At 37.3% G+C, this 22,044-nt stretch overlaps 1 protein-coding gene across 16 annotated transcripts; it reads right to left on the bottom strand.

Moving 5' to 3' along the window:
- Positions 1-2,393: 2,393 nt before the first annotated feature.
- On the bottom strand, positions 2,394-21,039 carry LOC147870392 (transcription-associated protein 1-like). 16 transcript variants are annotated; one of them, XR_015533464.1, is made up of 10 exons: positions 21,025-21,039; positions 19,724-20,153; positions 18,978-19,127; positions 18,396-18,493; positions 17,809-17,896; positions 17,343-17,563; positions 16,783-16,994; positions 16,035-16,248; positions 13,704-13,842; positions 2,394-2,710 (listed from the first exon to the last, which is right to left on the bottom strand). XR_015533464.1 is itself a non-coding variant. In XM_087342269.1 (9 exons), exons 3-5 carry the CDS (start codon positions 18,406-18,408, stop codon positions 17,395-17,397), a joined length of 270 nt encoding a protein of 89 aa, XP_087198395.1. In that variant the 5' UTR covers positions 18,409-18,493; positions 18,978-19,127; positions 19,724-20,352; the 3' UTR covers positions 2,394-2,710; positions 13,704-13,842; positions 16,035-16,248; positions 16,783-16,991; positions 17,343-17,394. The 16 variants fall into 16 exon arrangements, 7 of the variants coding, with proteins under 7 accessions (XP_087198395.1, XP_087198393.1, XP_087198392.1 ...); XR_015533460.1 differs by lacking the exon at positions 21,025-21,039 and adding an exon at positions 20,995-21,009; XR_015533462.1 differs by lacking the exon at positions 21,025-21,039 and adding an exon at positions 20,941-20,955.
- Positions 21,040-22,044: the final 1,005 nt, after the last annotated feature.

The following is a 22,044-nucleotide window of genomic DNA, read 5'->3' on the forward strand; positions in this document are numbered from 1 at the left end:
TTCTCAAGACTTGGGACAAGTGACTTCTCAAGACTTGGGACAAGAACTTCTCAACACTTGGGACGAGTGACTTCTCAAGACTTGGGACGAATGACTTCTCAAGACTTGGGACAAGTGACTTCTCAAGACTTGGGACAAGAAATTCTCAAGACTTGGGACAAGGACTTCTCAAGACTTGGGACAAGTGACTTCTCAAGACTTGGGACAAGAACTTCTCAAGACTTGGGACGAGTGACTTCTCAAGACTTGGAACGAGTGACTTCTCAAGACTTGGGACAAGTGACTTCTCAAGACTTGGGACAAGGACTTCTCAAGACTTGGGACAAGTGATTTCTCAAGACTTGGGACAAGGACTTCTCAACACTTGGGACAAGGACTTCTCAAGACTTGGGACAAGGACTTCTCAACACTTGGGACAAGTGACTTCTCAAGACTTGGGAGTCTAGTCCTGATAGGAATTCAGCTAAGACAGGTGAGGCACAGCCCTAAACAAGCAGACAAGACTTGGGACAATAACTTCTCAAGACTTGGGACAAGAACTTCTCAAGACTTGGGACAAGAACTTCTCAAGACTTGGGACGAGTGACTTCTCAAGACTTAGGACAAGTGACTTCTAAAGACTTGGGACAAGAACTTCTCAAGACTTGGGACAAGTGACTTCTCAAGACTTCGGACAAGAACTTCTCAAGACTTGGGACGAGTGACTTCTCAAGACTTGGAACGAGTGACTTCTCAAGACTTGGGACAAGTGACTTCTCAAGACTTGGGACAAGTGACTTCTCAAGACTTGGGACAAGAACTTCTCAACACTTTGGACAAGGACTTCTCAAGACTTGGGACAAGTGACTTCTCAAGACTTGGGACAAGTGACTTCTCAAGACTTGGGACGAGTGACTTCTCAAGACTTGGAACGAGTGACTTCTCAAGACTTGGGACAAGTGACTTCTCAAGACTTGGGACAGTGACTTCTCAAGACTTGGGACAAGAACTTCTCAAGACTTGGGACGAGTGACTTCTCAAGACTTGGGACGAGTGACTTCTCAAGACTTGGGACGAGTGACTTCTCAAGACTTGGAACGAGTGACTTCTCAAGACTTGGGACAAGTGACTTCTCAAGACTTGGGACAAGAACTTCTCAAGACTTGGGACGAGTGACTTCTCAAGACTTGGGAGTCTAGTCCTGATAGGGATGGGACAGGTCAAATTTAGAAGGAAAAATTTTCAAATTTTTCGAAAAATCAAAAAACGCTGCAAACCTTCTGAAATGCGCACAAAACCAAAAATTTTCGGAAAATTCGGAAAAAAATTAAAAGTTGAAAATTTTCAAAAATTCTTACTTTTGTTCGATTTGTGGACGATTTGCCACGTCATTGCTAAAATAAACCTCTTCCTTGTATTAAAAGTGGTGGTGTCTTGTGTGAATCTCGTACATCATTGTCAAAAGAAACCTCTGCCTTGTATTGAAAGTGGTAGTGTCTTGTGTGAATCACGCACGTCATTGCTAAAAGAAACCCCTGCCTTATCTTGGAAGAGGTAATCTCGTGTGTGAATCTTGTACGTAATTGCCAAAACAAACCTCTGCCTTGTATTAAAAGTGGTAGTGTCTCGGTTGAATCACGCACGTCATTGCTAAAAGAATCCCCTGCCTTGTCTTGGAAGTGGTAGTGTCTGTGTCATGACCTTGACCTAACAGTGACATCAATGTTACAAGAGAGTAATCACTCTGATAACTGATGAAGATGTGAGGGCGAAATAATGTACAACAGTGGTCCCCAACGCGGTGCCCGCGTTGATACGGAAAGAGGTTATACTGAATAATAAAGGCCGTTCAACCATGAACATTATAAAATCAAAGCACAGTTCTCTACGTACCAATGCCCATCTTGACGATTGCGAGCAGCAACATCATCCTACTCTCCCAAATTTGAAAAACTGGCCGCTGAAATGCAATGCCAAACATCACACTAACTTCCCACTTGAGTAATAATAATTGTACTTATAAAAGTACGTATTTTTGATTGCGTGGTTTCTTGTATCAATAAACGTCGTGTTGTTTTGTGTATTATTTGGTGTCCATATCTTATTTGTCCAGAGAAAAGAAAATTTGGCTTTGTTAATTGGTTGGCGCCCGCCACGATCTCATAAACTCTGAAATGTGCCCTTGGGCAAAAAAAGGTTGGGGACCACTGACGAAAGGCAATACATGCCAAACATTACCATCAGTGCGTTTGGTGTAATCACGCACGTCTGCTGATATCGAAGTTTCAACGTTCCTACGTGCGGACATCCGTATATCCCATGTACACATAAGATCGAGATTAAATACATTTCTTTTGTACATTCATGTATGTCTGATGGTACTCATGTTGATATGGGTTGCCATTATCCACACATTGAAGGCAGATTCAGATTTATTTATGACGGATTTTGCTCGACTGTCTTAACTACCACGCACCGTGGGACATAGCCGCAGAGCTCGACCGTCCATGTACGACGCAGTGCGAAGAATGAAACAATAAGAGAAGGGGGGGAACTCAAAATTAAAATATAAATAAACATCAGCAGCTTACCGTGTCTCGTTTGTGTGCGGTGTGCGGTAGTTGGCTGCCTGAGTCAAAGTCACACGGTGCGTGATATCTGACTGGCTAACTTCTTCGGTGCGTGCTACTTTCCGCGTTGCCTGACAGCACAAGTCCCTCGGCGATACCGACTACATAAGAATAAAATTAAGAATATATATACGCATGTGTATATAAATATGGATATATATTTTTGAGAGAATAAGAAATTTTGGTAGAATCAAAAAAGAGTAAAAACATAATATAATAAGAAATCACATAAAGTACGTTGCCGTGGCTTCTGTGTGTGCGCGCGAGTGCGGTGCATGCTACTTGGTCGGTCGAGTTCCGAGTCAATGTCCGGCGGTGCGTCGTAGTCAGCAGGTCCCGTTCTGAGGCAAAGTCAGACGGCGCGCGGTAGTTTTCTGTTTTGCTTGGCACCACAAACCCCTCGGCGATACCGACTTGGTAAGAATAAAAAATAACAATATATATGCATACATACATTTTTATGTACGTATTTATATATTTTTTTTAAAATAAGTGTTAGTGAAGGCACGACCGGCGATTGCTGATTTACGGGTGGCTGAGAACGCAGTGCCGCGAGCGAGGCAGGCCTCGAAGAGGGGACAGATACAATGGTCGGCCGGTCGCCGGGAACTCTTTCGCGGGAAAGGCCCCATGGGCAGCCCGGCCGAGACCGTGAGAAGCAGAGATTGGGTGCTGCACAGACGGAGTCTCGCATGGACTGGGTGTCATTCAACGTTTCTGGTAGGTATAGAATGGGAAAAATTTCGACATTTTCATAAATTTTCATAATTTTTTTGAAAAAACTAAAATTGCTGGAAATTGTCAAAAAAAAACACAAAACCCAAAAATTTTGAAATTTTTCAAATTTTTTTTAAGTTTACATTTTTCTAATTCTTTAAGCTTTCTGCGTCCTTTCAAAGTAAAGAACTATATTGAGGAGACTTTATGGCCTTACAATTTAATGACATTGCACATTAAACAACAAAGGTCCTAATACAGATCCTTGAAAGATACCAGACAATAAATCAAAAGGAAATGACAAAACTCCAGAATAACGTACTTGCGAATGTCTGCTGGTTAGGTAACTAAGAAATCAATCATATAACCAGCAGACAGTTCATAGTCACCAAGTTTGTGCAAACGTAAGACATGCGAAACAACACTGATAAATGTCAAATCACAATTTATAATAAGATGGTAAAATATAAAATATTTAAAATATCATTTCACGTTCCGCATCGAATGATCGATTTACAAATTGAAACGTCTCTTACGACATGTTTCGGTTATATTTAACCGTCTTCAGGTATAAATTAGATTGGTAAATTTAAAACTCGAATTACAATCCTTTACAATGTTATGCAGTTTATGGAAGATGTTCTTATCAGAATTACTCTTATATATTAGAACGAAGGTATTGTTTTTTATATGGCGTGGTTCATCTGATGTTCATTATTAGTCTGTAAAGCAATGATTTAAAGAAAACATTAATAAATATGGAGTAATATAGAAAACAAAATGATGGAAGTAAATAAATGATAAAATCAACACAATACTTTTATTTTCCGTCGTTTACACAAGCTTATTGTTAAAATCATATAAAATCATATAAAATTTCACATAAAATTGTTACATTTTAAAATTGACGACATGTTTCGATATACAATCTTATCATCGTCAGGTCTATCAAAATTAAAATTAAAATCTGGTGTATCTGTTGCACTGCTTATATTGTTTTTGTTTTTACTCGTTTTTACTACATCTCCAGGCTTCTTCGATTTTATTTTTGGAGACGCGCCTGGGTGCCTATATCTGCAAAATCAATTTTAATTTTCATATCGTGATAAGGCTACCGAAATAGGAAATGGAATAATATTACTCTAATTTATAATATTTTAAGGAATTATTCAAATATATCGTATTACAAGCAAAATGAATGCAATCACAAAATATAAAGTATTATAACATACCGGGTTGTGTATGAGGTGCGTGTCCGTTGTTATTGAATGGCAGACAGTAACTGAGTTGTGAGTATCGTGTATGGCTATATATATTGGGTGAAAGTTGTTTAGGGGGTTGGGTCAATGGACTGTAGAATGTTAAATATCGGATTGTTCGTGTAAATGTTGCTGTCGTTTAATGCAAGGTTCTGTTTATGTGTTCTTTGTATATGATATTTCTCTATGGTGTCTCTATGTCGTTTATTTTGTATTATTTTTATAATGTCCAATGTATGTTCTATTTTGTTGTATGAATGTCCTGTGTTTAATATATGCTTTGCATATGCTGAATGGTCTTTATTATGTTTTATTGCTGTAATATGTTCTTTATATCTTTGATTAAAGGTGCGTCCAGTTTGGCCTATATAGGTTAACGGGCAATCATTGCATTTCAACCTATATATGCCTGGTTTTTCGTATTGATTTGTTGTATCTATTTGTGGTTTTTGTTTCAAGATGTTTTTTATAGTGTTTTTTGTTCTAAATGCTATTTTTATGTTATTTGTTTTAAATGTTTTTGTTATATATTTGGTTTCTTTTCCTATATATGTGAATGTGGCCCATTTGTTTTGTTTATTTTCGTTTCCGTCTTCATTTATGTTGTTTATATTGTTTATTTTATTTTTGGGTTTTACTTCATGATTATTATATCCGTTTTCTATTAGAATTTGTTTTATTGTGTTACATTCAATTTGTTTGTTTACTGTGGTTATGGGATATGTATTTTTCCTGTTTATTAAGTAGTTAATAGCCATCTGTTTATGTTCATTCGGATGGCATGAAGAGGCATGTATTATGGTGCTTGTATTTGTGGGCTTTCTGTATATTTTGAATTCGAAGTTATTTTCGTTTCGTATTATAGTTAGATCTAAATAATTTAATTTGTTATTTTGTTCTTTTTCTAAAGTGAATTGTATATTTTGATTTATGTTGTTAAATTCATTTAAAACATTTTTTATGTCTGTATTTTTTCCATCAAAAATCATGAGTATATCGTCAACATATCTACTATAGTATTTAATTTGATATTTATTTAATATATTTACTATGTAATCATGTTCGAGATATTGTAAGAATATTTCAGATAATATGCTCGAGGTGGGAGCTCCCATAGGTAATCCTGTTTCTTGTTTCCAATATTCATTGTTGAATTGGAAATAATTTTGGTTAATAATAATGTTAGTTATGTTTGTAATTTCATTTATTAGATCTGTATTTATATTCTGTCTATTTAGAATATCTCTCACAACATCTCGTAGCATGCTTGTTGGAATATTTGTATACATATTATTGATGTCAAAAGAACAAATTTGTATATTTTTATTATTATGAAAATTTAGTTGTTGGATTTCATTTATTAATTTTATAGAATTTGTTATATTAAAGGTATTTGGTAAATTACAATATTCTTTTAAAATGTTTTGCATTTTTATTGCTATTTTATATGCAGGGGCTGATGTCCAATTTATTAATGGTCTGATAGAGTATGGGTTCTTATGTAGTTTAATTTGTCCTGTGATGATTGGTGCGGTGGCGCTATGATTATAGTATTGTGTTTTGGGATGGTTAAAAATGTTATTACACTTTTGGGTTATTTTTTGTATTTCCTTTTGATATTTTAGTGTTGGGTTTTGTGTTAGTTGTGTGAATTCATTTTTGTTTATAAATTGAGTGATGTATTTTTGGTATTGTTCTATAGAGAGTATTATGATGGTTTTTCCTTTATCTGCTTGCGTAATTGTTAGTTTATTTTGTTGTAATTTTTGTTTGATATTTTTTATTAATTTCCATTCATTATTATGTGTTTTATTATATTGATCGTTCTTTTTGTTTTGTTTAATTAGGTGTTCAATTTTGTCTGCTATTATGTGTCGTATATGATCTTGTTTTTGTATAGGAATTAGATTTATTGCAGTTTCTGCTTCCAGTGCTAGGTTTGTGATCCATGTTTTATGTTTATGATGTAAATTGTATTTTAAGCCTTTGTTTAGTAAATTATATTCATTTGGTGTGAATTGAATATTTGTTAAGTTTTTTACGCGACATGCGAAATGGTGTGATGGTTCATTTTGTTTGTATTCGTTATTATCTTCGATATCGAAACATGTCGTCAATTTTAAAATGTAACAATTTTATGTGAAATTTTATATGATTTTATATGATTTTAACAATAAGCTTGTGTAAACGACGGAAAATAAAAGTATTGTATTGAAACACAAGCATGATGCAATTAAGATATAAGCTGTACAATTGTCAAATAAATTGCATATATCAATTATTAAATTTAAAACGTAAGGTATTGAAGTGCAATGCTAATATTAGGTTTAACAAACTATGTTTAAAGGAGAGAATAACACCGAAATATGTAAAAATAAAAATACAAGGAAATAATCCTAATATACAAATAATTCAACGAAAGGCAGAAACATTATATATAAAAGCAGAAATTAAACAATTATACAAAAAGAAATATCAGTTAAACATATTAACCTATAAAAAACATTTAGAAGTTGCAAACATATGGAAGGATGTATGGTTGGACATAGAAAATGAAATAATACAAAAATTAAAAACCGAATTGACTAAAGTATATCAGAAACAAAATAATAAAATAAAAACATTAATAAGTAAAACACGAAACGAAGATAATAACGAATACAAACAAAATGAACCATCACACCATTTCGCATGTCGCGTAAAAAACTTAACAAATATTCAATTCACACCAAATGAATATAATTTACTAAACAAAGGCTTAAAATACAATTTACATCATAAACATAAAACATGGATCACAAACCTAGCACTGGAAGCAGAAACTGCAATAAATCTAATTCCTATACAAAAACAAGATCATATACGACACATAATAGCAGACAAAATTGAACACCTAATTAAACAAAACAAAAAGAACGATCAATATAATAAAACACATAATAATGAATGGAAATTAATAAAAAATATCAAACAAAAATTACAACAAAATAAACTAACAATTACGCAAGCAGATAAAGGAAAAACCATCATAATACTCTCTATAGAACAATACCAAAAATACATCACTCAATTTATAAACAAAAATGAATTCACACAACTAACACAAAACCCAACACTAAAATATCAAAAGGAAATACAAAAAATAACCCAAAAGTGTAATAACATTTTTAACCATCCCAAAACACAATACTATAATCATAGCGCCACCGCACCAATCATCACAGGACAAATTAAACTACATAAGAACCCATACTCTATCAGACCATTAATAAATTGGACATCAGCCCCTGCATATAAAATAGCAATAAAAATGCAAAACATTTTAAAAGAATATTGTAATTTACCAAATACCTTTAATATAACAAATTCTATAAAATTAATAAATGAAATCCAACAACTAAATTTTCATAATAATAAAAATATACAAATTTGTTCTTTTGACATCAATAATATGTATACAAATATTCCAACAAGCATGCTACGAGATGTTGTGAGAGATATTCTAAATAGACAGAATATAAATACAGATCTAATAAATGAAATTACAAACATAACTAACATTATTATTAACCAAAATTATTTCCAATTCAACAATGAATATTGGAAACAAGAAACAGGATTACCTATGGGAGCTCCCACCTCGAGCATATTATCTGAAATATTCTTACAATATCTCGAACATGATTACATAGTAAATATATTAAATAAATATCAAATTAAATACTATAGTAGATATGTTGACGATATACTCATGATTTTTGATGGAAAAAATACAGACATAAAAAATGTTTTAAATGAATTTAACAACATAAATCAAAATATACAATTCACTTTAGAAAAAGAACAAAATAACAAATTAAATTATTTAGATCTAACTATAATACGAAACGAAAATAACTTCGAATTCAAAATATACAGAAAGCCCACAAATACAAGCACCATAATACATGCCTCTTCATGCCATCCGAATGAACATAAACAGATGGCTATTAACTACTTAATAAACAGGAAAAATACATATCCCATAACCACAGTAAACAAACAAATTGAATGTAACACAATAAAACAAATTCTAATAGAAAACGGATATAATAATCATGAAGTAAAACCCAAAAATAAAATAAACAATATAAACAACATAAATGAAGACGGAAACGAAAATAAACAAAACAAATGGGCCACATTCACATATATAGGAAAAGAAACCAAATATATAACAAAAACATTTAAAACAAATAACATAAAAATAGCATTTAGAACAAAAAACACTATAAAAAACATCTTGAAACAAAAACCACAAATAGATACAACAAATCAATACGAAAAACCAGGCATATATAGGTTGAAATGCAATGATTGCCCGTTAACCTATATAGGCCAAACTGGACGCACCTTTAATCAAAGATATAAAGAACATATTACAGCAATAAAACATAATAAAGACCATTCAGCATATGCAAAGCATATATTAAACACAGGACATTCATACAACAAAATAGAACATACATTGGACATTATAAAAATAATACAAAATAAACGACATAGAGACACCATAGAGAAATATCATATACAAAGAACACATAAACAGAACCTTGCATTAAACGACAGCAACATTTACACGAACAATCCGATATTTAACATTCTACAGTCCATTGACCCAACCCCCTAAACAACTTTCACCCAATATATATAGCCATACACGATACTCACAACTCAGTTACTGTCTGCCATTCAATAACAACGGACACGCACCTCATACACAACCCGGTATGTTATAATACTTTATATTTTGTGATTGCATTCATTTTGCTTGTAATACGATATATTTGAATAATTCCTTAAAATATTATAAATTAGAGTAATATTATTCCATTTCCTATTTCGGTAGCCTTATCACGATATGAAAATTAAAATTGATTTTGCAGATATAGGCACCCAGGCGCGTCTCCAAAAATAAAATCGAAGAAGCCTGGAGATGTAGTAAAAACGAGTAAAAACAAAAACAATATAAGCAGTGCAACAGATACACCAGATTTTAATTTTAATTTTGATAGACCTGACGATGATAAGATTGTATATCGAAACATGTCGTCAATTTTAAAATGTAACAATTTTATGTGAAATTTTATATGATTTTATATGATTTTAACAATAAGCTTGTGTAAACGACGGAAAATAAAAGTATTGTATTGAAACACAAGCATGATGCAATTAAGATATAAGATAAAATCAACATAAAATGCATCAGCTTGAGACTGGGAACAAGCTATAGGGGAAAATAAATCCAAAAACGTAACCAGATTAGAAGTGGTGGATTTGGATTTACTAAAACCATGTTGACAAGGGATTCATTTAGAATTAAAATTATAAGAAACATGGTATGTACAATAATTTCAAATATTTTGGAAACATTATTAATTATGGTAGTAGGTCTATAGTTTATAACAGAAACAGTTTTGTCTTCTTTTTTTAAAAATGGAACAATAGCTGCTTGTTTCCACAAAGTGGGAAATTGTTGCTGAGAGAAGCTAAAATTGAAAATAAATTTAAGAATAGTAGCAAGGATTTCAGAACCCTTAATAATAACTTGGTATACCATCTAGTGCAACGCTTTATAGCATTACGAATATGTCTGCGTTTGCGGGTAATATTTTCTTTGCGATATGGGAATGAAATAAAAGTAACGAAATGGATATATGGCTTTTATTTAGCACAACAAATATACAGCCACCTACAGATGCACCCGATGCACCCTAGTCAAACAATATCTATGCCACTGAACTGGTAGCTAGCTAAGAACACAGACAAGCCAAATCAACTCATCCACATGAGAAAGTACCCTGCTTTGGACGCAACCAAACCCAACAAACCTAAGTTACTAAGGACGTATGCTGTTACGGACACAGCCTAGCCCAACCAACCTGAAGCGGATTAGACGAACGAATGAAGACAACTGTGGACGCAGCCTAGCCCAACTAAATAAAGCGTATGCAGTAGTATCCCGTTTCGGACGCAGCCATCTCCCAGTAATCTGTTTCGTACGCGGTTTACGGAAAATAACTCTGCTTCGAGCAAAGCCTTGCCTAACCAACATATGTTCGTAGTGAGGTCGGTGAATGGTGGTGACCTGTCAAGTATGTGTAAGAAGCCTCCTGAGCATAGAGCACAGCCAAACTAAATTATGCCCATAACAGAGCAGATCGCTGCAGAAAAAATCGTGTATATTGAAATTAAACAAAATTTTTGTTTTGAATCGTTTAATTCATTTGCAACTTACATTTATTGAATACAGGGTAGTGGTATGAGAAGTAGGATACATATGGCTTTGAAATTATTTGAATACCTCTTGCAAATGTCAAATCTATACAAGTTTTCCCTTGCGTGGTTGGTTTGTCCAAATTATTCACTAGTTCAAGTTTAAAGAATTTCTGAAGGTACGCACATCACAGTTCTAAATTTTCGTCACTATTATATTCTAGTTCGAATGTTCGAACGTTTTCACGTCAAAAAGTATGGCCAAACATATCTGGAACTGAGCACGTAACCTGCGACGGACGTAGCCTACTCCAACCAATCTATGCAATTGAGCCTGTATCCTGCTTAGAACGCAGCCAACTATCAGAAAATTAAACACGCTAGGATGTAGCTCGCTTGCCTCGCAAAAATTACCGATAGCCTTAACCTGCTTCAGATGCAGCCTTGACCAACATACGACTCCCACGTACTTGATGCAGCCTCGGCTAAAGAACCTATTCACGCTTTGGACGCACACTAAAGTAAACAACCTATGCCAATCAGGTGGTAGCCTGTTTTAGACACAGCATAGCCCAATCACCCAATACACTCGAGAAAGTACCTTGCTGTGGACGTAGCCTAGCCACACCAACCTATGCCTCTAAGAATGTAGCATTTTAGGGAGTTGTCATCAGACCTCACTTTATCATAACTACATATCAACTGTATGATACTACAATTTTAAATTCAGTTTTACTTAATTGCATCTTTCCTTCTGTATCTTTATCAGTTGTATTGTACTATAAATCATCTTGTATCTTCTTAAATAAGTTGCCTGTCTGCTTCCTCGCACAAACAAGAAGCAATGACAATACAAACACATTTACAGATCACTTAATGTTACTGCTACAGTGCGCCGGCCATGCATAAGCAACAGAAGGAACCCATCACCAGTAGAAGGAAGAATTAGAACTTTGTTAGTCGGTTAATAGACACACAATATCTATAAGGGTGATCTGTTAATGTGTATGTAAGCATCATCTGTTGCATTTATGGCTTCCCATCTCATGAACATAATGTACTACTTCAACTTTAATAAGTGTTTGCCAGAAATGTTTTAACGGCTTAAAGATTACCATAGTAAAGTGAACAAGTTAAATAAATTTCTTTATTTTTCTTCTATCTAAATTAAACGTTAAGAATTAATTTAATTCAATTTTTCTGTATTTGAAACAATTTATTATATTTCAAAATTTCATGTGCTCTTAAACATTCTTTTCTGTGCTTCCGTGCACTCCAGTTCTTCTTAAATCACTTTCTTTCAATCATTCTTGTGATAGACTTCCTAAGATATCAATTATAGTGAGCAATTAGCCAGCTACGGACGCAGCATAGCAAAGGACACTGCCTAGTACTATCGTAATATCCACGTTACAAATTATCCTCCTCTGGACGAAGCCTGACACAACAAACCTATGCAAGTAAGGCAGTAAGCTGCTATGGACGCGGCCTTCAACACAGTCGATCTCTTCGGACAGAGCCTTGTCAACCCAACCTGTGATTTATTCAGCCACTAGGAATCTATGTACGCAACCCAGACTGACCAATGTTTGCCTGTGGTCTTGTTGCCTTCTACGGCCACAGCTGGGCCAAACTAAGCATGTGAAAAGATTTATTGCTACCGCAGCAACCTAGGATTAATAACAAACCTCTACAGTGGTGGCCTATTTCAGACACAAAGTAGGCAAGCAAACATAAACCTAACTGGTACAGCACTGCACATGCAGCATTACCAAACAAACCCATACAACTGACAAGGCACACGGCTACAGACGCAGCCTAGGCTAAGCAAGATATTCACGTCAACCAGTCGCCTGGCATGGACGAAGCATCGCCCAACAAAACTATACATGTCGACCACTAGCCTGATGGCCAGCTACTGACGCACTCTAACCCAGACTTCTTAAGCCCTGCAGATGCGGGATAGCCGAACGAAAGTGTGTACCTGAGATCGTAGCCAACTACGGACACGGCGCACCCTCAACAATTCATGCAAGTGAGCCAGCATCCTGCTACCTATTCACGCAGAGCACGTACCTTGCTGTTTCTATAACCTACAGAACATGATGTATCACCATTTTCTTTTAGCCTGATTCCAACGCAGCTACTCCTACTCCTAGTAAATCCAAGCTATCCTCCAAGAGCTGAAAATCTCGAAGACGCAGCATACGCAAACTACACCGTGACCCTTTTCGGGTGGCCTGATTCAAACGAATCCACAATAAAAACATACATATGCTAGTGAACATTTCGGTAGAGGTGGCGTGACATGTGAGAAAGTAGGTGTGCCTCTTCGCAAGCAGAAAAGACTAAAGGCTGATGGATACATGCCTACGCTTCCGACCTCCTTGTCATAGTAGAGTAGTAGTAAACTATGTCTTATGCAGGAAATGTCTGAGAAGTGTTCGCCAAAAAACAAAATTGACAGCACAATCTTCCACGTGCCTCATGGTGGTGGTCCAGGGGGCAAGTAAACAGAGCGAAATGCACAATGCAACCAATTTCCTTCCATCCATATCTCTGCTTCTTAAAATAAATTAAAAAATAAGTCACTCTGCCTCAGTCTCTCCTTGAGGCTGACACTTGCCGTGGTGAGCCTCGTGGTCAACCAAACTCAAATACTTTACCTACTCAGAGTGTGTCATACTCTACATTTAATGGGGCTACACGCAATCTGCCTACATCTTTGACCGTTCTAAACAGCCAACAGAGGGCACATGTCAATGTCTGATTTCAATTCAGAATGAAATTTCAAAATTCCTTTGCGTTCGACGGACTCCGTTAGAGACAATAATAACTCTACATGATCGAAAAAATCAACTACCTTTGCACGTTGCACCAAGTACTGCACCATACGCCATTCAAAGTAAGCTAATGAACGATACCGCAACACACGCACAAAGAGCCCTTCGCTTCGAGTCCCCTCCAGAACACGCCGCGTCCACTGGTACGTGTCCGATGCACTGGCGTACATGAAACACAAACACAGAATATAAGTCAAACATACCAACCACCGATCGCCAATGCTCAGAAATGACATCGATAAAATGGAAAGAAAACAAACCTTTTAACAGTATCGGCCTTTCTGAAGTTAAAATGGGGAGGTTCTTGGTGTCATTACATCCACCGGCAATCCCATTTTATGTAAACTGGATGTAAATGAACAATGATAAGGAGATATAAATACAATATCAATTTCAAAAGAATCAAACATGAGCAAACATTTACAAAGTTCAAAACCACAACAACGAAGACTCAAACGATATCTCAACCTCTCACAAGAAATAAATAAAACACTCTCTCAAAAAAGAGAAACTCGGCCTCAGTCTCTCACCGAGAGATAGGGCAGCTATCTTACCTATCCTAGAAAGCCCCTTTCTTGACCAAATTAAAATACCAATGCCAAACACATAAAATGAAGGCAGAGCTACCTCCAATGGAAAACATGGTAGAATACTATTATTATTATTATTATTATTATTCAGTGTTCTGTCTTACAACAGGTCCATTGCTTTGCCCAAAAAGAACTCTCCAGTTTTCCCTATTCTCAGCTTCTCATTTTAATTCCTGGAACTTCATCTTCTTTCCTTGTTTCAGATCGTCGGTTAGCTGTATCAGTCTTCTTCCCAGTCCTCGCTTTCCTTCAACCTGACCTTCGATGATGTCACTCAGTAACCCATTCCTTCTCGTAATGTCCGAGCCAGTTACCTTTCCTTCGTGTAATCGCCTGCAGAATGTTTCTTTGCTCGTCGACTCTCCTCAATACTTCTTCGTTGGTAACTCGATCCGTCCACCTGATCTTCTCTATTCTTCTCCAACACCACATTTCAAAACTCTCCAGGTATTTCTGTTCCTTCATCCTGAGTGTCCAGGTCTCTGCTCCATACGTAACACTTCACTAGTTTCTTCTTCATCTCCAATCCCAACTTGTTAGTGAGAAGTATCCTCTTCTTGACGGAAAACTGCCTTGGCCATGGCTATCCTTGCTTTTACTTCCTTGGTGCATAGGGCGTCCGTCGTGATTATGCTTCCCAAGTACTTGAAATTCTCCACATTCTCCAGCCGTTGGTTTCCAACTACAACGTTCTGCTCTCGGTGCCATCCTCATTACCTTTGATTTTTCAATGTTGATTTCCATTCCATACTCTCTACCTGTTACCACTAACTTGTCCATCATGTTCTGTAATTCCTCCTCTTCCTTCGCCAATACTACCAAGTCGTCTGCATACTTTACAGTCATTATCATCTTCCTCCAATTTTGAAGTCTCCACAGCTTCCTTGGCAAGCCATTCCCCGTACAGGTTAAAAATAAGTGGTGATACGCAGCATCCCTGTCTTACACCTCTACCTATCTCAACGCTGTTGGTGTCTCCTGAGTCCAGTCTCACGTTGACTTTCTGCTGCATGTACAGGTTTTCGATTAGTCTTCTATCTCTCCAATCAATTCCAATTCTCTGTAGGATCCTCATTAATTTCTTCCATTTTACTCGATCGAAAGCCTTCTTCCTGTCGATGAAGCAGACACATACTTCTTCCTTGACATCGAGAACTCTCTCTGAAATTATTCTCATAACTCCGATGGCATCTCTGGTTCCTCTTCCTCTCCTGAATCCAAATTGGTCGTCTCCCATCACTCTTCTTTGCTAGTCTTTTAGTCAGTATGGTAGAATACTAACATCAAACAATTAAAGAAATACATGTCTTTGACGGCCCCTACACCTCATGTAAAGCAAATAAATTCACATTCCATTTTGAGAAGACATTTTTTGTCATGGGTCTATTTTAGGTTAAGACAGTGAAGCAACCTTATTATATTATTAGGTCTGCCAGTACTCCACACCACACCCTAATACTGTCCTTCAAACTGTGAAACTTGTTCCAATGCAGATATCAAAACATCTTGTAAACATAAACAAGATCTTTACCTAAATTGACAGGTATTTCTACTTACAGACCAGTTTCATTACCAACGGCATTCTCTAAAAAATTTTCAAAAAGACATGCAACAACGTGCTATTGAATTTTACACACAAAATCTTAAGTGAACTAAATAATGAAGTGCATGTTGGTGGAATATTTCGCTATCTTGCCAAAGAATTTGATTGTGTGAATCATGAATTAGCACATCTGATAATCATATTTCTCGTATACTTACACAATGCATGTCAAGTTGACACAGAGATAAATCTCTCGCAGACATGAGGTCCTTCGTGATAACAGCCGATTGATTTCCTGTCGTCATATCAGTGAGCCACCATAGTGTTTCTGCACATACTCCACTCTTTTCCTGGCAAGCAGTAGTCATGTCAGGTGACGCATCCTTCAACCTCAGTAAAGTCCCATGGATCAATCAAGCTTCTTCTCTGCAGCTATTACCAGAAAAAAAATGCAATCACATTCAACACATCACCTAATTTAAAGGTTTCATAACCGATCCCCTTGCTCAAAATTAACCAAAAGCACAGAAAATATCCCAGCAGCTCCGGTCACTGTGCACAATACTCACACGTCAACAAAACTAAATTCCTCACCTTGGCAATTACTCACTTATTAATTAGTAAACACATCACATTAAAGGCTCCACAGCACTACACACATCACACATGTAACAAAACCACTCATTAACAAAACCTTATCACAAATAGTCACCACCCTCGTCTACAAGATATACCTAACCTCCAATTTTGATGTCCTATGAACAATATATTCACTAGAGAATCATGAATGCCTCTAGCATACCACAGATACTGCAATTATGCCAATCTCTCACCGCACATAGGTCTTTCAACATATCAAATCTCACATTTAAGTTCACAACATCTGAAGTACCTAATAAAATTGGACAGACTCATCTCTCTCACACGACAACCACATCAAATACATTCTAATGCTCATGTACTCACACAACGAATGCCTCGTTCAGACTGATATCAGTTTCTTGCGGATACGATGTTCCTTCTTTGTCCCAGCAGGTTTAATCTTCTGACATCAAGTCGGTCCGCCAACTGTTGCCGCACGTACTTCAATGCTTGTCTGGCTGGCAGTACGCAGGTCACGTGACAAACAGCATGGTGCTCAGTAGAATCTGAAGGATCATTCTGTTTCTCGTAATCTGCTACTCCCAGAAAGAGAAAATACAGTCACATTCAAGAAATCAAGACATCACACTCTTCTAAGAGCACACAGTTTTACTTCACCAAGCAGTTAACACTCCTACCTTAGCCAATGAACAAGCACCTTCCATTTTCAGAAGACAAATTCTGTCAAGTTCATTACAAACCCATTCACAAGTTAACTTTAAATACGGGTCACAACCAGCGACCTGACAAATTCTGAACTCCCTCACTCACAGATTCATACTGGAGACTTTCTTTCCTCCCCCCCCCAGCAAATTTAAAGCATTCGCCAAGTGGGCCATTATTCCACACGTCATAATACTGCAACTACAAACTCTACAACTCACACACATCACGTCAGTCCCACGCAACTTCTGTTGCCACTGATTCAGTGGATATTTAACGAACAGTTCGCTTGCCGTCTGTTTGGAGCCGAGGATGTTGATCGCTGTCTCCAAGATACACGGCTCCCTCTCCTCGTGCCCCATTATGACAGCAAGGGAGTCTACAAACACCAGTCGGTCCATGCCCCTCAGGTTCGCCTGTTTTGATGTCATGGAGAAAGGACCTAAATGAAAGATTAAGAAATGGCAAGCCACTACAACACAGCCAACATCTGTAGCACTTCTACTACTAAGGTGAATTCAACCGACAAGGGGCAAGAGGTAGCCGTAGCAATTAGATTTTTTTTTCCATATCACCATCAGTAATGCCACTTTATCATACCTTCTGGAAGCAAAGGTGGAAACTTCACCATCAGTAATATAAATTGTTTCAATGTTGAACAATCTAAATTTATAAAACTGAACTCACCAGCTACCTGAGATATCGCCACCATTGTGTAGTGACAAACAAGGAACACACCGTCGTAACTCTTTCATGGCTGCAGCAACAAACACTCCTACCAACATACACAACAGGCCTTACTGGCTTTTCCAGATATGAAGCAGACGCTTTCAACAAGTTCACATACTAAATGTGGTTTTAAGAGAGATTTCAGGTTCTCACAGTGGTCTTTGGGTTCTAACACCACTTGGACTTACAGAAAACCAACACAGATTATGATTTTTAAACATTTAATGGTTCGCTATATCAGCTGCAGTTATCCTTGTGACTAAGCGCAATGCCATGAGGCAGTGGGAGCATGGAGGTACACTCCATGCATTCTCAATTATAGAACAATGTGGAGGTCAGCCTCAAAATGTGGTTCCTTAAACTGGCAGAGAAAAATCACGTTCTTCAGTGTTTCTTTGTAGTCTCAATAGAAGAAATAGACAAGTTCTTTATTTCATTAAAACCATTTACTACTTTTCAGGAAAAAAGGTCTTCTTCTTTCAATAATGGCATTGCAATTCAGAAAATAAGTTTATTAAACAATTTACTCAAATGGATGAACTTGCCTGTGACTGCCATCTGGTGAGTGGCTCTGGCTTGCTTGTCCTGCAATCTGCACGCAATCCCATGGACTGCGGAGATCTCCACATGTGGATCATCAGAACTGCAACGGCGAATCACAATGAGTACAGATAATTACACTCACATCCTAATGTTCAGTGTACAAAATGTTGGTCACAACAGTGGCCAATGCAGTAGCTGCTTCCTAAATCAGCAACTGATGTAAAAGGGACAGAGAAAATGGGAAATCTGGGTTTATGATATGAGAAAGAAATACATTACGTGCAGATGCCTCCTGGTACTGGCAGGATACTAAACACAAACTAATTGTGATACAGCCTCTAACAGGCTCACTGTACCAGTAAATAATGAGTTCTGGGTGCTCAGAGAAAGATCTATACCAGTGCCTCATAGACTGCCATGGGACTCGCTTACAATTCTGCGTTGAAAAGCCAGTGATTAACAATCTGTTATGTCATGTTAGTACCATCAGGCTGGAAAAACATCTTTTATTTTGTACACTTTTTTAATATCAAGAATGAGGTTAGTTTTACAATATTCTTCTGCCTCCAACTGCTCTTATATACCTTGGACAGGAGAAAAGCTGCTGCACTGTATTCTCATCTTCATTAAAATTCAGGGATGCCACCAAGAAACAGCAAATTATTTCCCAGCACTGACGACGGTAACGGATCCGTCGTGCTTGACTTCAGAGCAATACATGCTGTCTCCACGACCTGGAAAACACAAGCAACAGTTTCAAGTTATAACGAGTGACAACGCAGGCCACATTCACTGGTAAGGGAAGTCAAATGTTTTAGTTACAGTAACTTTCAAGTACTGCACTTACTGTAATACTCTAAACACCTTTTCTCCACATCAGGGCGCATGTCATATTTATTTCCAGAACCTTTGGGTTTCATGGACACCAACATATCATTGACTAGACTTTTATTTTGTAAGTGGAGTTTGACAAATCTCAACAATAAAATAAAAATTAATTACAAGTATATAATTTTTCTATAGTCTATGCTAACCGTAATAAACGTCAAAAAGGAACGTATTATACGCGTATCAAGTCATTTAATGATCTTCCACCAACAATTAAAACTCTAAATGATTTAAAGGTGTTCAAGCCTGCATTTAAATTATTTTTCATACTTGAATTGCAGAATCTGAAGGTTATGTACATTCACGTGTGAAACACATCCTTGTAATTGTGTCAAAAGTACTGAAGTTTATATGTATTGTATGAAATAATTTGTTCTCCATCCTTTGGTTTAGTCCTAAGAAGGATCTATGGAATGTAAATAAACTCTACTCTCTAACATACCTGAACAATGCAATTCCTTATCCAAGTCACAAACACTACAGGTGCTTCGTTCTGTCTGGTTCTTCACATCTCCAACTCCAAAAAAGCTGCTTCCCCATCACGCACACAACTGATCTTCTGAAACGCTGATATTCAGACAAATTAGTCCTCCATGTCTTCGTTGATACCAGTAAACACACACTACAGCTACAGTTCACATGAAAGTTGCTACTCAGTACATCCCCTGATCTCAAACTACTCTTTGAGACAGACTAGGCACTCCCACTAAATCTATAACCGTACACCTCCTCGGAAAGCAAGGTAATCGCACGAGGGCCTGAGGTCTTCCTTGTGGCATTGTGAGGCATGCTACGAACACCCCATACTTGGTCACTAGGAATCAAAAGTGGGCAACGGCTATAGTATCCCACATGCTTGCAGGCACTCCTACCTGAAACAATACCAAATACCAAAATAAATATCCGCATTGTGACACCAGTCGTAACTGCTACTACGAATGCACTCTACACCTCATCAATAATCAACTGGCCAACTAAACCAACCCTCCATGCAACCAAAATATTTCACACATTACGTCCTTCACACAAGGGAAAGATGACACACATCAATTCAAATTAACTTCCACGCCCTGGCAATATATATATGAGAGTAAATCTGCACTGGACTCAGAATGCATCCTAGCAACCAAAGAAATACAGAGGGGCAGAACGCCCACGCCATTTTATCATAGGCAGGGACGGCAACGTCTGAAAAACAGCGAACTCATCCGACCTCCTTGTCATAGCAGAGTAGTAGTAAACTACGTCTTACGCAGGAAAAGTCTGAGAACTGTTGGACAAAAAACAATCTTCCACGTGCCAAATTCCTGTTGCGATAAGAAGTGAGCCTGCCAAGTGTACTGAACATACTCCACTGATTTCCTGGCAAGCAGTAGGCTGGTCAGGTGACAGACAGCTTTTCCCCGAGTAAAATCCCAAGGATCAATTAAGCTTCTTCTCTCAGCTATTCCCAGAAAGACAAAATGCATTCACTTTTAACTAACACAAATGCAAAAATAAACAGCATTCTGATGACGCAGTTGATTGAACATGTACTTTTGTTCTTGGGGAGGGGGGCACACCACACACACTTCTGAGTATATAAATGTCACTTATCAATGCCGTAAACGCCTCATGGCGTTTATTTATTTGATTCCTCGGGAATCATCGACACATAACCTCAACCGTTAAACGAGAACACCCCCATCATTCCGTAACCTGATGACAGCCCACCTAGATCGCTGTTCGCACACATAAACTTACAGCACCTCCAAGACTCCGAAGACTAGATTCACGCTTACCAACACACACTCACTCTCTCTCACTCTCTCACTCACTCTCTCTCTCTCACTCTCTCTCTCTCACTCTCTCTCTCTCTCACACTCTCTCTCTCTCTCTCTCTCTCTCTCTCTGCGCGAACTTGACCACAGCGAATTCTAGTAGCGAACCCCAGTAAACTACGTATTGAGCGGGAAACAGAAGGGCAGCCGAATGGCAGTTCGAGACCCCGCGGATTCTTACAGTAGTATTAAGTTCTAAATATAAAACGAGGGCAGGACTGAACCGATTTCTGATTTCTGCCCTCTAAAAAAATAATTGAGGGTTAACGGACGGGTGGGTGGGGAGCCGAAGATGAGAGAATGAGGGGGTTATGCAAAAATATATTTATGAGGGAGCAGCCAAAGGTGGTCCAAACAGACATCATATCAATCAACAATCTTTAACCAAAATGTGTTCAAAGCACTTGAGTCGAAAGAAAAAATCCAGCCAAATAAATCAACAAACAAATCTGTCATCTACTGGGCATGAGATTTTTGCAAGCAAATCCAAATTCATAACAAACACCACACGCCAAACTTACAAGTTTACAAGTTTTAAAACCTTTATCCTTGCTTAACACACCACAAGCACAGAAAATACCCCGGCAGGTCACAGCACTACATAACAAAAACCAAAATCACTTCACAAATAGTCTCCACCCACGCCTACAAACCTATACCAACTGGAAACAGCAATAATGTCAATCCCAAACTGCATTTACTTCTGTCAACATATCATCTCACACTTACAATCACAACATTTAAAGTACATCCTATAGGTCAGGTAATTACACACTCCATTCATTGGACCATCAGGTTTCCTGTTCAGATATCAAGTCAGTCTGCGAACACACTCAACAGCTTACATGACAAGCATGCAGGTTTGATGGTTTGATTTATTTTATTTCGCTGGATTGTTTCTTTTTCGACTCATATGCTTTGATGTCTGTATGTTTGGTATACC

This window comes from Zootermopsis nevadensis, unplaced genomic scaffold, assembly GCF_977971745.1.
Source record: "Zootermopsis nevadensis isolate Lab colony 2312 unplaced genomic scaffold, Znev_1.0 Znev_ptg000283l, whole genome shotgun sequence".
Classification (NCBI taxonomy): Eukaryota; Metazoa; Arthropoda; class Insecta; order Blattodea; family Termopsidae; genus Zootermopsis; species Zootermopsis nevadensis.